Source organism: Apis mellifera, linkage group LG6 (assembly GCF_003254395.2).
Source record: "Apis mellifera strain DH4 linkage group LG6, Amel_HAv3.1, whole genome shotgun sequence".
In the NCBI taxonomy this organism is placed as follows: Eukaryota; Metazoa; Arthropoda; class Insecta; order Hymenoptera; family Apidae; genus Apis; species Apis mellifera.
Genome location: NC_037643.1, coordinates 13,094,561 through 13,109,822, shown reverse-complemented (window position 1 = coordinate 13,109,822; position 15,262 = coordinate 13,094,561). Strand labels below are relative to the sequence as shown.

The window sequence follows — 15,262 nt, the reverse complement described above, 5'->3', positions numbered from 1 at the left end:
TAAAAATGATTATTTTTTAGCAATAATTAAATTTATATGTAATTTTTTAAATAACAACTATCACATATAATTTCTTAGAAATAATTAATTTTTTATTAGTAGATAAGTGAAATTTAAATATAATATATATTATAATGTTAATAAATTGGCAGTCAAAATGGCACAAGGACAAAAAGAATATTCTTTTTCATTGATCATCAATACACGATGCTATATAATCTTATATGACATTTTCAGCCAATGTACATGTTATTTTTATGAATGTATTGAACTGGTCGAAATCAACCAATCAAAATAGAATTCCTTTCAATTGCCAACTTACTAACAATTACACTATAAAAGCGATATTAACCATAGTAAAATGATATCTATAAAAGTTAAAGAACGTTAAACATCTACTTTCATTCTGCTTAAAAATCTTAAAAAGTTCCTATTGTCGTATTTGCGGTTATGTTTGTCAAGGGTTTAATTTATTTTAATATACATATTTTTAAAGTATAAATGGTGCCGAATCTTCAAAAATTTTATAAATGATTTGGGAAAACACAACGCTATTTTTATATATCTACCACGTCACTCAACTAAACGGGAAAATATACTTTAACGGTAAAATATGTGTTCATCAGAACTTTTAATTTTATAATCTGAACAAAACATGTCAGATAAAAAAGTGGATACAGAAATTGTGCGAAAGCAATATACAGATGATGCAAGTTTTATTGATGAATCTGAAATTATTGATGTGTCTGTTTTTGATTTTGATGATATTGGTAGCTGGTAAGCAGTTTTAATATAATCGTTAATTATTTATATGATGGTTATATATCTAGGAAAAAGTTATTGAGAATGCTCCTGATTATATATTTTAAGATTGATTGCTTTTTTATAAAATGTTATCTATAATTTGTTATTATAATCAAGAATTTAACAATATTTTTTTAGAATTTAACAATAATTTATAATTTAAAGAGATTAAATGTATATGGTAATTATTGAGAATTCTTGAGCAATAATCTTGTAATATATTATCAGATTAATATTTTACATAATTTTTTTACATACATTGCCTTTAAATTTTAAGATATTTGCAAAAAAATTATTATTATATTGAATTTTATAGCAACGCGATTTTATTACGAATATATAATGAAATATACATAAAATATATATACGTGAAATTCAATATAGCGGCAATTATTTTTTTGCAAATATTTCTAAAACTAAAGCGAAGCATCCGTTATACGAAAAATTATTAAAAATGTTGATTTTTATAACATATTTCAAGATCATTGAAATCAATGACTTTATTTCAATAATTATCTAATAATTAAATTAATATTTCATTAATTATATATAATATAATTAGAATATAATTTTTAAACAGATTTTAAATAAGTCATTTATCAAATTCTATATTTATCTATAAAATGCAACTGAATTTGATTATAAGCTTTTGGTTAATAATGATACAATTTAAATATTTATTATTATTATTGCTTTTTAATAGGTTGTATATACCAACAGAATATAAAGGAAAACCCATTGTTCATGATTTATACACTTGGTTAAAGACTGAGCCAGAGTTAACTTTTTCAGGTATTAGAAATATTAGTAATCATTATATCATGAAATTATATTTATAGATTTATATATATTATTTATATGTTAATTCAGCTAATAAAAAATCTATTGATACAAGAACATTTACAAGATCTAAGAAACGATCTTGTAAAGCTAGTTTTGAATCTATTTTGGAACCTTTATCTTCACCTGTATCAAATACATGGAGAACTTCAAATTTTTCAAATATAGAAGAAGATGTAAGTTTATTTATGTTTTTTTAAATATTTTATATAATTTTTAATATATATATTATTTAAATATATATTTTATTATAGAATATTTTATATTATAAAATTTTTAATATATTTTTTTTCATATAGTTAAGTAAATATTCAGATATGTCTACTGCCAACAAAGAAGAAATTGTGCCTCCTATGTTAAAAATGCCATCTAATACAAATATTAATCTTTTTGCTGATGAGCCTATAACATCAGGTCAAGAAAGTATGGAAGTATTCTTAAATATGTCTCATTTAAAAGGAATTGATTCATTTATTAATTTAATGGAAACTGGTCTTAGTGATCCATTAATGAATGTTTCACAACCTTCCATTTTTTATTCATCTATCACTTCATTACCTAGAGATGATTCATTATGTAATACAGAATGTGATAAAGATGAAAAAGCTTCAAATGTCCATTTATATAATCAAGAAATTAAAAAGTGTGAGAGAAATTCAGACATAAATGAAACTTTTTTGAAAAATAAAGAATCTGACAATAATAAAAGCTACTGCCTGAACATAGGGAATAAAACATTTATAAATGAATTTGAGACTGAAAAAGAATTAAATGAAACCTATAGTGCTAATACAACTCCTGCAATGGTTGTAATATCAAATTCAGATAAAAATAAATCTAATATAACTAATTTGTCTTCCATAAACGTAAATAAAATTGATAATAATATAAAAATGTTAGAATCAGAAAATAATGAGGAAAAAGAATCATATAATTTAAATACAACATATCCTTCTGCTTCTCAAAAAGCAGAAGATTTATTTATTTTAGATACTACATATTGTACAACTAATACTGAAAAAGCAATAAATAATATAACTTCAAATGATAAAAATGATATGCACTATAATAAAGATCAAATGTATGCATTGGAAAGAACTATAGTTCATGATTCATCAAAAAATATGGTAGAATTTCCCATACCTCCTACAAATTCCTCTTTTTCATTAATTCATGATGATGCCTTAAATTCTATGTTCAAATTGCCTATTCCTCTTTGTAATCAATCAACTCCTAAAAATACAACTATGTTAAATTCTACATATCGAATGAATAAAAAACATTTAGCATCATTTCAAATGCATAATACGGTATTAAATTCGACGTTCAAAGCACCAACATTATTGAGGAAAGAGTTATTAGCAGAAATATACAAAACCAGAGATCATAAACTAGATTGTACATTTAATCATGTAGTTAAAGAACATCAAAGTGAAAAGCCTAAGAAGGAAATTGATGAAGTCCCAAATCAGAATGTTAAAAATGATATTCCTGTAGAGAATAAATATAATACGTATAAAAAGGAATCATCTATTAGTAAAATAAAATCTTGTGCTGAAATAGTAGATGAAACAAATGTTTGTATTAAAAATTCAACAGACAAAAAGTACTATACATTTACTAAAAAAGGTAATAATCATGGTGGTAAAACTGATATGGAAAATGCAGAATCATTTGATAATGTGGATAGTACATTTATAAAACCATTTTCGAAACTACAGAAGCGAAAGCAACATATTCCACGAGCACTTTCAAAATTACCACAGTTTCTTCAAAAGTCTAATCCTAATCTTGTATCTAATTCATTGAAAACTGTTAACATGACAGGATGTACAAATGCATCTAATTTTGGTTATATGAAAGGTTCACAACCAAATATTGTAAGAGATATTGAAAAAAGTGTAGTAAATAAATTTTATTCTTTTGGAAAAATGAAAAGCGGTTCGGAACAACGACTTTTGGAATTGAATACAGGTATAGAAGAACTTCAAATTTTGGGTGGTGGAGGATCTACAGAAAGTATTGAAAGTACTCAGAGTGCTCATAGTGCACCTGATTTAGATGATAGACTCAGTACTTGTTCAGATAGTAGTCACAATTCATATAGGACACAGCCAATGAATATTGAACAATTACATCAGATAGTAAAGATGCAAGAAGAAAGTAAGTTATCTGATATCATAATATTAAAAATATGTTATGAAATATATTATTTTTTAATTAGGTTTGAAACAAGATGTAACATCTCAATTGAATAGACGAGTTGTAGAAAATGCCTGGGTTGATATGAAAAAAAATTTACCTTCTCCTATATTAAAAAATAATGTTAATTGTGATGGTGATTCGCCATTGAGTATGGATTTTAGTGTTAAAACAAGTTCTCCAATAATAAGTCCCACAAAATCTAGTCAATCAAATATTGGTGGTACGTTCATTTTTCAAAATTATTACAATTTATAAAAAATATATGAATCTTTTAAATTAAGTAACTAATAGTAAATAATATATAAATAAAGTATAATAAAAAATGATTGATTTTGTATATTCCATTAAGATTAGAATATTTTAAATTGAAAACATTCTAGATGATAAAATAAAAAAAATTTGTGAAAAAATTTTCATCTATTTATATTAGATTTCTTTAAAGATTTTTATAAATAATTTCAATGTATATATATGAATTATATGTAAAAATTATTTCATTATATAGAATATATATTTTTAAATTTTAAGAACTTTGAGATATATACAAAATAATTATCATAAAATATGCAATTGTTATTTATTAAAAGAATATTAAATATTGAATAATAATAAAAAAATCATTAAATAATATAATAATTATTATTTTTACTTAAATTAGTCATTATCACATCATCATGCATTGTATAAAAATTATTCACAATTTATCTTTTAAGGTCATTCTACAGAAACTGTATTAAAACAATCGAATGAAGCGGATATGATAAAGAAAGTTGAAGTGAGTTGATTATTTATTTTATATATATATTTTATATATATTTTATATATATAAATTTTATTCATAAATATATTTTAAAATTATTTATAAATATATATTATGATATTGTATAGGTTTTTAATAAACCAATTGTTGAAAACAAAACAAGACTGCGACCACCAATGAATTGGAAGACTGGGAATAGATCTTCAAATCTTACAAGTGCTATTCCCAGACCACCATCGCGTATACCAGGACCTAGATTTGGCAGGTCAACCATAAAAAATATCCCAGGTGATATAAAAAAAGGAGATATGTAAAATTATAAAGAATATTCATAATCAAAGTATGCATTTTTAAATAATATTTTTAATTTAATTTATATTCATATTACAATATATGAATATATATTAAATTAATAGTATTTAAAAATGCATATTCATATTGTAATCAATATTATAATATGTATAAAAGACGTTTTAAGTTATGATCTTAAAGGGAGGATTTCCAAATATAATAAAATTCAGTATTAATATATTTTCAAGAATAATAAATTAAAATTGAATTTGTCACATTCTCAACTTTATTATTTTTGTTTTTATTTTAATACCTGTTTATTTTTTTAAAACAATAATAATTAAAAATTAAAGAATAGTTTGATTAATGAACAGATTAATTAAAATTTTTAATATTGAGAGATCTGTTGAAAAATTATTTAGATTATATTGTTTTATGATAGTTTTTAATTATTTACTAGTTTGATTTTATTTAAATTACTTTACTTAAAACTGCGATCTTTTAAACCAAAAATTACTTTTCCAAACTTTTATTTCTTCAATAATTATTTATAAATGCTTACATTTCAATTTGAATTAATGGTTTTTATCTATTGCAAAATGCAATAATGAATGTGAATTATTATATTTGCAGCATGAGATAAGCCCCATTACATGTGTAAAAATATAAAAATAATTTTTTTATAAAAATATTGTTAAATATAAAATAAAATTGCACATCACAAGAAAAAAATATATATATATATATATTTTACAATATATTTTACAATATACATATATGATGTATATTGTAATTGCATGATTAATAATATACCAATAGTCTGTATAACTACAAAAAAATTTTTTATATTAACATTTTTATAAAATTACTGCCAAAAATATCAATGAAAATAGATTGATATAAGAAATATTTAAAGATAAGAAAATATTTAAAAATAAATTTATTTTATATAAATATCACAGAAATAAATTCAAATTCCATTTAAAAAAAAAGAAAAAAATTGAAAAAATTATTAAAAAATTATTAATGAAATAAAACATATAAAAAATATGAAATTTATATTAAGTAAAAATATAAATTTTCGAAATATATTATGAAGGTTTAAAATTTAATCACATATACTTTTATAATAATATTTAAAATTAAAATCTCATCTTATTTGTAACACTGATATAGTATTACATTTAAAACATATAAGTGATTTATATTCTAAATTAAATTGGATATACAGTAATTTATGGTATATCATTAAATCTATGCAATATTTTTGTATATTTTTGATATTTTGATTTTCTTAAATATAATTTCTTGTTGATTTGCAATACTATATTTTTAATCATAATTTTGTATTAGCTTCTATATTCTGGAAAAAAATGTTTTTAAATATAAGTGAAAAATTAGTAGAAATTTTTATAATTTTATTAAATTTTATCTCTTTCTAAGTTATAATTATCAGACATTAATTGCAAAATTGTTCGCATATCATAGTATATATTATCTACATGCTACAAACTGTAAATTTCTAATAATCTTATTTATATATTACACTACATATTTTGTATGTTGACAATTAAAAATTTAAATTGTACGTATTGAATGTGTATATAAAATATTTCAAGCTGTAGAAGTGTCTTTTGATACATTCTAATAGCCTTTCATTAAATAATAAAATATGTAATTGATTTAAAATTAGAAAATATAATTCATAATAAATAAATTTATTAATTTATAATAAATAATAAAAATGAGAAACTAAAACATTTATATCAAAATGTATTAATTGTATTTAAAATATATAGTAAGCTCTTTTTTGAATAATATTATTATTCTCAATTAAATATTTTTTTTTTTGTTTTAAATTAAATATTCTAAAATGATATTTTGTATATGTAATTTTGTACGAAATAAATATTTTATATAACACTTTTTGTTTTACATTATGGAGCTTACTAAATAATGTATACAATAAGTAGTTATTTATTGTATATTTTGTGTATTTTATTTCCGTCCCAAAATATCATTTAATTCATTAAACCAAAAAATTTAAAATTGTTAAAACACATATGTTTACGAAAAATACATTTTCAAAAAAAAATATAAATAAATATACATATTCTGGATTCAAGATAATATTTTAATATTACTGATGAAATAATATACTATGATAAATATATTATATATCAAAACATTGTAAAAATAAATTGCTAAAAAAATAATATTTATAATTAGAATATCTGTGAAGGGTTCTATTATATAGTTTTCAGAATTTACAAATGAATAGACATAAATAAAAAACAATTTGATATGTTTTAATAATGAAACAATTTCTGATATTTTCAATTTTAAAAAAGATTTTTCAATATTACTAACTCTTTAAAGATATTCTATATTCATGAACAAGACTATAGTCTTCGAAATATTTTAAGTTTCTTTAAATCAAAGTTTGTGAACGATTTGTACTAATATTCTTATACTTGATGCTTTAATATTTCTCTTCTGTAATTCTTTGCTCGAAGTAGTAACAGTAAGAGGAATAATAAATAATTCATTAATATAAATTTTAGAATTATACATAGTTGCAACTTATCTATTTGTCAATGAATTTATTAATGCTACATATTTTATATATCGAATCGTTGCGCTTGTTGCATTATGTTTGAATTTTTAACAATACAAAAATGGATTTATAGTTATTTTATGGAATATAATACAAAATATATTTGATCGTATTTTAAAATGTTAATTCTTAATATAATAATGTGAAATTAATTCAGTAATTTTATATAACTGGTAAATGAGGATTGAATTTATAGAAATAGAAGAAAAAATTAAAAGATCTAGTTTTATATGATACAAGTTTAGATATATATTTTAAAATGATAAACAAAAAGATAAAATTGGTAAAAAAATAATAACATATTTAATGAAAAATGTGAATAATATGAAAATGAAAAATATATAAATAAAATTTTTGAATAGTATTTTTTTATCATTTCTTTTTCTTATTAAAAAAATCCACAGAAAAAATTAAAATATGTATTGATGTAAATAATAAACAAAAAAATGATAATCGTGTTATATTCTTTTTATGTTTTTAAATTTTAGACCTTAAGTGCCTTTATTGTATTTCAATACAAAAGAACTTTTTTGGAATATTTAATGTGCATACTAGAAATCTAAATATTTGCTCATTAATTTTATTGTTCAGCATTTATGTAAAAATTTCATGTGATGTTTTTGTATTGAAGATAATACTAATAAAAATTTTATAGTAATAAATATTTTGTTCTATTTCAATTATTTTCTATATCAAAAATATAATTTTTTAATATTTTTTAAAGAATGAAAAAATTATTTTTATTTTATTAATTATTATTAAATGAAAATTGTAATATGTATAAATTTTTTTAAATATATTTATTAATATATACTATTTATGGTTTACTTCATATAAGTTTATATAAAAATCTGAAAATAATCCATAAAAAGTTGCAATTTATATTTATTTTCAGTGATTAGTGAAAATTTAATTCAATCCATGAACACTTTGATTTACAATATTAAATGTGATAAGCTAATTACAGATCTTATTTTTTAATTCATACACGAACACACACAATTAAATTATATATTAATACATCTTAAATAACATTTGGTATTTACATTATCAAAGAAATGTAAAAAATAAATAAAAAAATTAATCAAACAAAAAATGTTCAATTGACTTTCTAAATAATATTAATATTGTTTAATTATAATATATTATTATATATATTTATTATAATATTTTAAATTAATTTTATTTTTCTCAAAAAAATTAAAAAAAAAGTATTTTTCTTTAACAACATATCTATTTTTAATATAATATATTTTATCACAAATGAAATTTAAGATGTATAAAATTTATAAAGCTATAAATTTCCAACATTTCTATAATGGATTACAATTTATTATAATTTTTTTATTTTATTATTTTATCTTATTTTACTTTATATATAAATATTTAATATATATATATATTATAATATATTTATAATGCAAATATATTAATGATTTTACAAATTTTTAAATTAATTTTATTTTCTGTGTATGCTTGGTATATATCATTATATATCATTTGTATTTTTGACGAAAACATTATATTTTTATAAAATATATAATATTACAAAATACATAATAAAATAAATATATAAATACATAAATACAATAAAATCAATTAATTGTTTATTTTGTTGAAATTTATTTCAAAAATTTTCATATATTTAAATTCTCATAAATGTGAATTTGAAAAAAAGAAAATAGAATTAATTAATAAAATTAAAATTTATAATCTGTTTTTTGTAATTTTTTATCATACAATTAATATTATATAAAAGAATAATATTAAAATATTTTCGTCAATATTTCAATACATTTATTTTACATTGAGAATGAATATCATTATCTTTGGTATTTTTATAAATATAAAGAATTATATTAATAATAAAATAGATGTTTCAAATAACAAAATATGTATCAAATAAATATTTGATACATATTTTAAATAATATTTTTAAATAATAATTAACACAATATTATACAGAGATAATATTTATAGCAATTTAACAATAATATTTTTTATCAATACATTTAAATATTAAAAAATTCTTCATACAATGAAATGCTATATTATTTAATGAAAGTTACATAATATATTTTCGTGTAAATAAAAATATAATTGCAAATTGTGAGATATATAAGAGAAAATATTTCTATATAAAAATAATAAATTATATATATATAATTAGCAAATAAGTGATTATCTAAATTTTTAATGATAAATCTTTTTAATGATCAATCTAAAGAAAAACTTATAGACAAATATTCTCTTTTATTTTAATTTTCAAAATCATATCAAATTTGTATAATTTTTTGCATTATAATTTAGTTAATAATAGAATATGCCTAATATCTTTGTTTTTTATACAAAGATATATAGCATGAAAAATAATTTAACATTTATATAGTCTGTATATAATTTTGATATGAAAATTCTTTATCATCTGTATAGGCAGTAAATTGTGCAGTATTAATATCAGTATTATACATTTAATTGTTTTAAATTTATATAATTAATGTTGATTTTGAGCATATAAAAAATCATTTTTGTAAAAATATTCATGATAATACTAAAATGTAAATATCTTGTAAAAACCAAGTATTTGATTGCACAAACACAGTTTGTAATATTTCAAGTATTAATTAAGGAAATGAATATATAAATGAAAAACTTCATAGTTTTTTTTTTTTCAAATAATAATTCATTAAATATTATTTCATTAAATATTATTAACGATAAAATATTGAATGTAATGCATATCGAAATGCATATTATAATACAATGTATTAAGATTAACAACGATACAATATATTTATAGTATCTTAGTTTGTTATCTTAATGCTTGCATAATACATCAATTGTGAAATATATATTTAGTATTTAAAAACATTTTCCATATAAGAAAAATGAACACATGGTTTATACTGATTATTCTTAGTCATGAGATTTCAATAAAATAGTTATGGATATGTTTGTAAAAAAACATCATTGCAATTGATTGTCCATTGCAAATTCTTCTAATGCAGTTTATCATTTATAGATATATAATTATTTTTGTTCAATTATGAATTATTCACAAGCTAATTTACTATCAAAGCTGCTTAAAGCAATAGCAAATGCTTGAAGTGTACATAATGGGAACCTGTAGTCCATTGTAAAAACATCCTCTGCAACACGGCCGAATTGCATAACAACATAATCAACTAAAACACAAAGAAAATAATTTTCGAAATTTGATACTTTACTTTTATGACAAAGTATTCTAAATTACTATTCTAAATCACTTTTAAATTATATGTTGATGAATAAAAAAAGAAATTATTAAACAAAGAATTAAATTGCATCTTAATTCATTAAAAATTATTATATTTTATGAAAAGAATATAAATATTTAAGAATATAAAAAAATAAATATCTCTTATTAAAAATACAAAATATAATACAAACCATCACTATCATGTACCACTTGAAAATTTTTCACAGAAGCTTGTGTCACGCGTCCATGAAAATTAAGTACATATGACTGCGTATCATCATTCCATACAGGAGTTTTATTATGTAATTCTATTAAATTATCCATATTTTTTGTTTTCCATCGTTCTGTGAAAGAAAAATACAAATATAGTTTTAATAATATTTATATTGAAATAATAGTTAAAAAATACCAAGTAATGTTTCAGATTCATCTCGTGGACAAATTTCAACTCTTTTTTGATCAGATGTCATTCCCGGAATAATGACAGTCATTTTACGTGGTCCTTTAAATCCTAAAACATTAGTATCGTATATCACTGCAGCTAACTCTTGTCTCGGATTAAAACGATCGTCTCTTTTATCATCTTTCATTAATGAATATCCATTATCATATACAGTAAATTGTGTTCCCAAAAGATTCGATCTTAATTTTCCAATATAAGATTCGCCTGCTCTTGAAAGATCCGTAGGATCAGTAGAAATTAAATAGTTACTTGTTGTACTTTTTTTTCTTTTACGTCCAGCCAATAAAAAAATCTATAAATAAAAGTCAGAATATTATTTCCACTTTATTTGTAATAAACTTTCTTTATGAAATTACATACCTTTTTTCCATAATCACGTTCTAAATGTAAAAAATAAGTTGGATAAAGACCACGATCCATACCTTTTCTATCTCGTGTTATTCTACATTTATAATGCATTTTTTTATTTGCTGGTTGTAATACAAAATGTTCTATATTTCCTTCCACATTTCCCTCTAATTCTGGACTCTAAATAAATATATATTCCAATTTTTAAAACATTAATTGTTAATTTATTTAAATATATTTAAATTTATTAAATATAATTTATTAAAAATTATTTTTTAAATTTCTATCATTTAAGTTATTGTCAAATATTTGTATTTTTAAAACAAATTTAAAAAATTTATTATTATATAAATTATTTTATTTATTTAATTATTTTCAAAAAAAGACTTACTGAAGAATTGTTTTCTCTACTAATAAGTGTACTAGAACCATCTGAAGGAGCTACTCTAAGAGGTGAAGGACATGGTAAAGATTCTGAAGGTGAATGTATATCTATAGGTGATGATTCTTCATCTGCACAATCAGCAGTTTCCATAGCTTGGTAAAAGTTTCCTTCTGTGCTAACTTCTATAATAAAAATGCAATATTTTTACATGCTTTATAATATTAATGCATAAAATTAAACAGTTGATTAATATATTAATTAACCATTAATTCTTGCTTCTACATCCTTATTCTCTATAAATGTATTTAAATCTGTATTTGTTTGTGATATATTAAACTGTAATGGTCCATCATATCCTAAAACAAATATAATTTTTTTATATATATATTTTCAATCTATATAATTTTTTTAAATCATTAAACATACCTCGAAGCTCTTTATGTGGATTCATCCATTTTGTAGAATGACTTGTAAGTTGAGTGCTCGATATATTAGATGCTTGTACCATTCCACCAGCACCACTTTGTCGTTTTTGTTTCATTTTTTGTGCAATTAATTGTCTCTATAATTGATTTAAAAAAATTAATTTTAAATATAACATAAAGCAATTTGAGCTTCAATATAATTTTATATATGTTATTGTATTTCTTAAAAAATGTAAATATATTAGTTTCTCAAAATTTTAATGTAAGATAAAATTTTTTAATTTTTTCAAATAATATTACTTTTTAAAATTTATATTCTAAAATTTATATTAAATTTCTTTAAATCTATATTTATAATGTACAAAATTATATTTTTATGTAAAAAATACATTTTCCAATGAATATTTTTTTATAATTACTTTGCAAATATTTATAAATATTTAAATGACCTATTTCTTATTTTTCTATATATATATATACATACATATAATTATAATTTAATTTCAAATTCTAATAGAAAGATTATAAAATTATTTGTTATTCAAGAAACAATATATAATTTAATAAAAATTTTTTTTTAAATATACAAATATAAAATACGTAACTGCAATTTAAATTTTAAAATTATTATGCAAAATCATTTAAAGTTATTATGCATATACCTGTTGTTCGAGTTTCTGTTGTCTTAAATCTAGAGATGTCATATTGCCGATATACTATGACATGCAATTGATTTCCAGAAAATAATCTAAATCTCCTCAACAAATTAATTTGTTTACGCTAAACATATTTTGTCGCCCATAGCTACCTAAGTAACTATAAAATAAAAAACCCTAACGTATTTTTAACGAGAAATCGTTATAAAATAACTATAAAATCAAAATTTTGTAGTACTAAAATTTAAAAAAAATTTATTCTAAATTTATGTATAATTAACATTTATATTGAAAATAAATAAAATAATAAATGAAGTATTTTATTTTAAAAATGAATGAAATTTTGATCTAAAAAATCTAACATTGTTCAAAAAATTTAATATTTTTTTTCATTCCTTTTTATTCTCTTTTTTTTTAAATAAATAATATAAAAATAATTTCTAGAAAAATACATATAAAATAATTATTAATTCAATTTGAGTAGTTAATATATTAATAAAATTATATATAATATATTAATATATTATGAGATTTAAAAAAATTATTTATAAATTAAATTTTTATTAAATTTTGATTTGTTATTATTATTATTATAATTAAAATAAATTTTATTTGAAAATTAGTGGCATTAAATATTTTTAATAATATTATTGTAGAAGTACACAGTAATATTATTAATAAAATCATAGAAAATTTAAAATTAGTATCAATAATTTAATGTTCTCAACTTATTTTAAATTCAAGCATTGTATTAAAATTGTATTAAAATATAATAATTTTTGCTATATTGTGGCTATGATTGTAAGTTTATAATTTATGTCTTATTTTACATTACAATAAAAGAAAAAATAGAATGTAACTAATGTTTTTCTAAAGAAATTGGTCTATTCATTATCTTTTTGTATAATAAACTTAGTAAATTAAAATAATATATACATATATAAATGATATATATAATATATAAATAATATATATTCAAAATAATAAATAAGTATATAAAATTTGAAAAGATTTAAGGTTATAATACCGACATCAATGTATATGATATAATAATGAAAATCATTATGAATGAAAATGTATAATAATGATAATTTAGATAAAAAATTAAATTAATTATAATAATAAATTCCGTTAAAAAATTATATATTATATATATAATTTTATATATATATATAATATATATTATATTTTAATATAATATATATTATAATATATATAATATATATTTTAATATATTATATATATTAATTTTATATTATATATATATATATAATATCATAATAAATATATAATAGTAATAGTGTAATATTAATATTTAAAAATTAAAATGAAAAGATGCAAAATAAAATTTTTCAAATGCATAGTTTTATTTCTATTAAACAATTAGAGTATAAATAAAAAAAAATTAATAAAAATATAAAAAATATTAATGTATAGCTATTAAAATTATGACTAAATAAAGTAATGCTATATTAAACTATAATTGTTTTATTCTATTCTTATTTATATATAATTTCATTTCTTTCTTCTTTCAAACAAATATATCATAAAATCACAAAATGTTTTGAGAATCCAAAATTAATATTTTTTAATAATTATATATATATAGATTAATTATATAAGAGTATGAGTTTGAAAAATTTATTTTTTCTATGATTTTTACAATGATAATTTATATAATTTATTTGTTATATATTCAAACTTATTATTCAATTATGTTATATATTCAATTATTTATATATATTCAATTATTTTTTGCAGATATATTTAAAATAACTAGACATGTATTTAAAATAATTGTGCTTACATATAAAATAAAAAACTGTATATTATCAATTAAAAATTACAATGATTTTTATATTTTAATTGCTTTGATTATTTATAGAAATAAAATTTATGTAATATGTAACAATAATAAAATTATGTAATATTAAATAAATATTTTATTTAAAAAATGATTGATGGATATAAATATCATAATAAAATTTGAGATATTTAATAAAAACTCAATTTACAATTTATTCAAGTTATATATAACATTTATTAACATTTACATATGTTATTATTTTATATATGCAATATAGATTTTATCGGTTCATTAATTAAGAATATATTTTATATGTATTAAATATTTGAAAATAACATTTTTCATTTTTCTTGTAATTTATAAAATACATTGAATACATTATGAAGTGATTAAATTAATTATGATTCCCAATAATCATTAATA

General features: G+C 18.8%; 2 protein-coding genes across 2 annotated transcripts; one reads left to right on the top strand and one right to left on the bottom strand.

Moving 5' to 3' along the window:
• The first annotated feature begins 368 nt into the window (after positions 1 to 368).
• Positions 369 to 5,126, top strand: LOC100576162 (uncharacterized protein PF11_0213). The gene is made up of 7 exons (XM_003250060.4): positions 369 to 777; positions 1,508 to 1,596; positions 1,675 to 1,820; positions 1,944 to 3,807; positions 3,869 to 4,069; positions 4,563 to 4,624; positions 4,738 to 5,126. Exons 1-7 carry the CDS (start codon positions 656 to 658, stop codon positions 4,921 to 4,923), a joined length of 2,670 nt encoding a protein of 889 aa, XP_003250108.1. The 5' UTR covers positions 369 to 655; the 3' UTR covers positions 4,924 to 5,126.
• Positions 5,127 to 10,189: 5,063 nt separating this feature from the next.
• Positions 10,190 to 13,208, bottom strand: LOC412481 (protein king tubby). Its single transcript, XM_395938.6, has 8 exons — positions 13,039 to 13,208; positions 12,378 to 12,513; positions 12,215 to 12,307; positions 11,958 to 12,133; positions 11,579 to 11,746; positions 11,165 to 11,510; positions 10,947 to 11,099; positions 10,190 to 10,702 (listed from the first exon to the last, which is right to left on the bottom strand). Exons 1-8 carry the CDS (start codon positions 13,078 to 13,080, stop codon positions 10,569 to 10,571), a joined length of 1,248 nt encoding a protein of 415 aa, XP_395938.2. The 5' UTR covers positions 13,081 to 13,208; the 3' UTR covers positions 10,190 to 10,568.
• Positions 13,209 to 15,262: the final 2,054 nt, after the last annotated feature.

Excerpts from the sequence above, each read along its gene's own strand:
- LOC100576162 (XM_003250060.4), top strand. The coding sequence starts at position 656 with ATGTCAGATAAAAAAGTGGATACAGAAATTGTGCGAAAGCAATATACA. Across the intron at positions 4,070-4,562 it reads TAGTCAATCAAATATTGGTG|GTCATTCTACAGAAACTGTA; the intron begins GTACGTTCATTT and ends TTATCTTTTAAG. Across the intron at positions 4,625-4,737 it reads ATATGATAAAGAAAGTTGAA|GTTTTTAATAAACCAATTGT; the intron begins GTGAGTTGATTA and ends GATATTGTATAG.
- LOC412481 (XM_395938.6), bottom strand. The coding sequence starts at position 13,080 with ATGACATCTCTAGATTTAAGACAACAGAAACTCGAACAACAG. Across the intron at positions 12,514-13,038 it reads AACAGAAACTCGAACAACAG|AGACAATTAATTGCACAAAA; the intron begins GTATATGCATAA and ends AATCAATTATAG. Across the intron at positions 11,511-11,578 it reads AACGTGATTATGGAAAAAAG|ATTTTTTTATTGGCTGGACG; the intron begins GTATGTAATTTC and ends TTTTATTTATAG.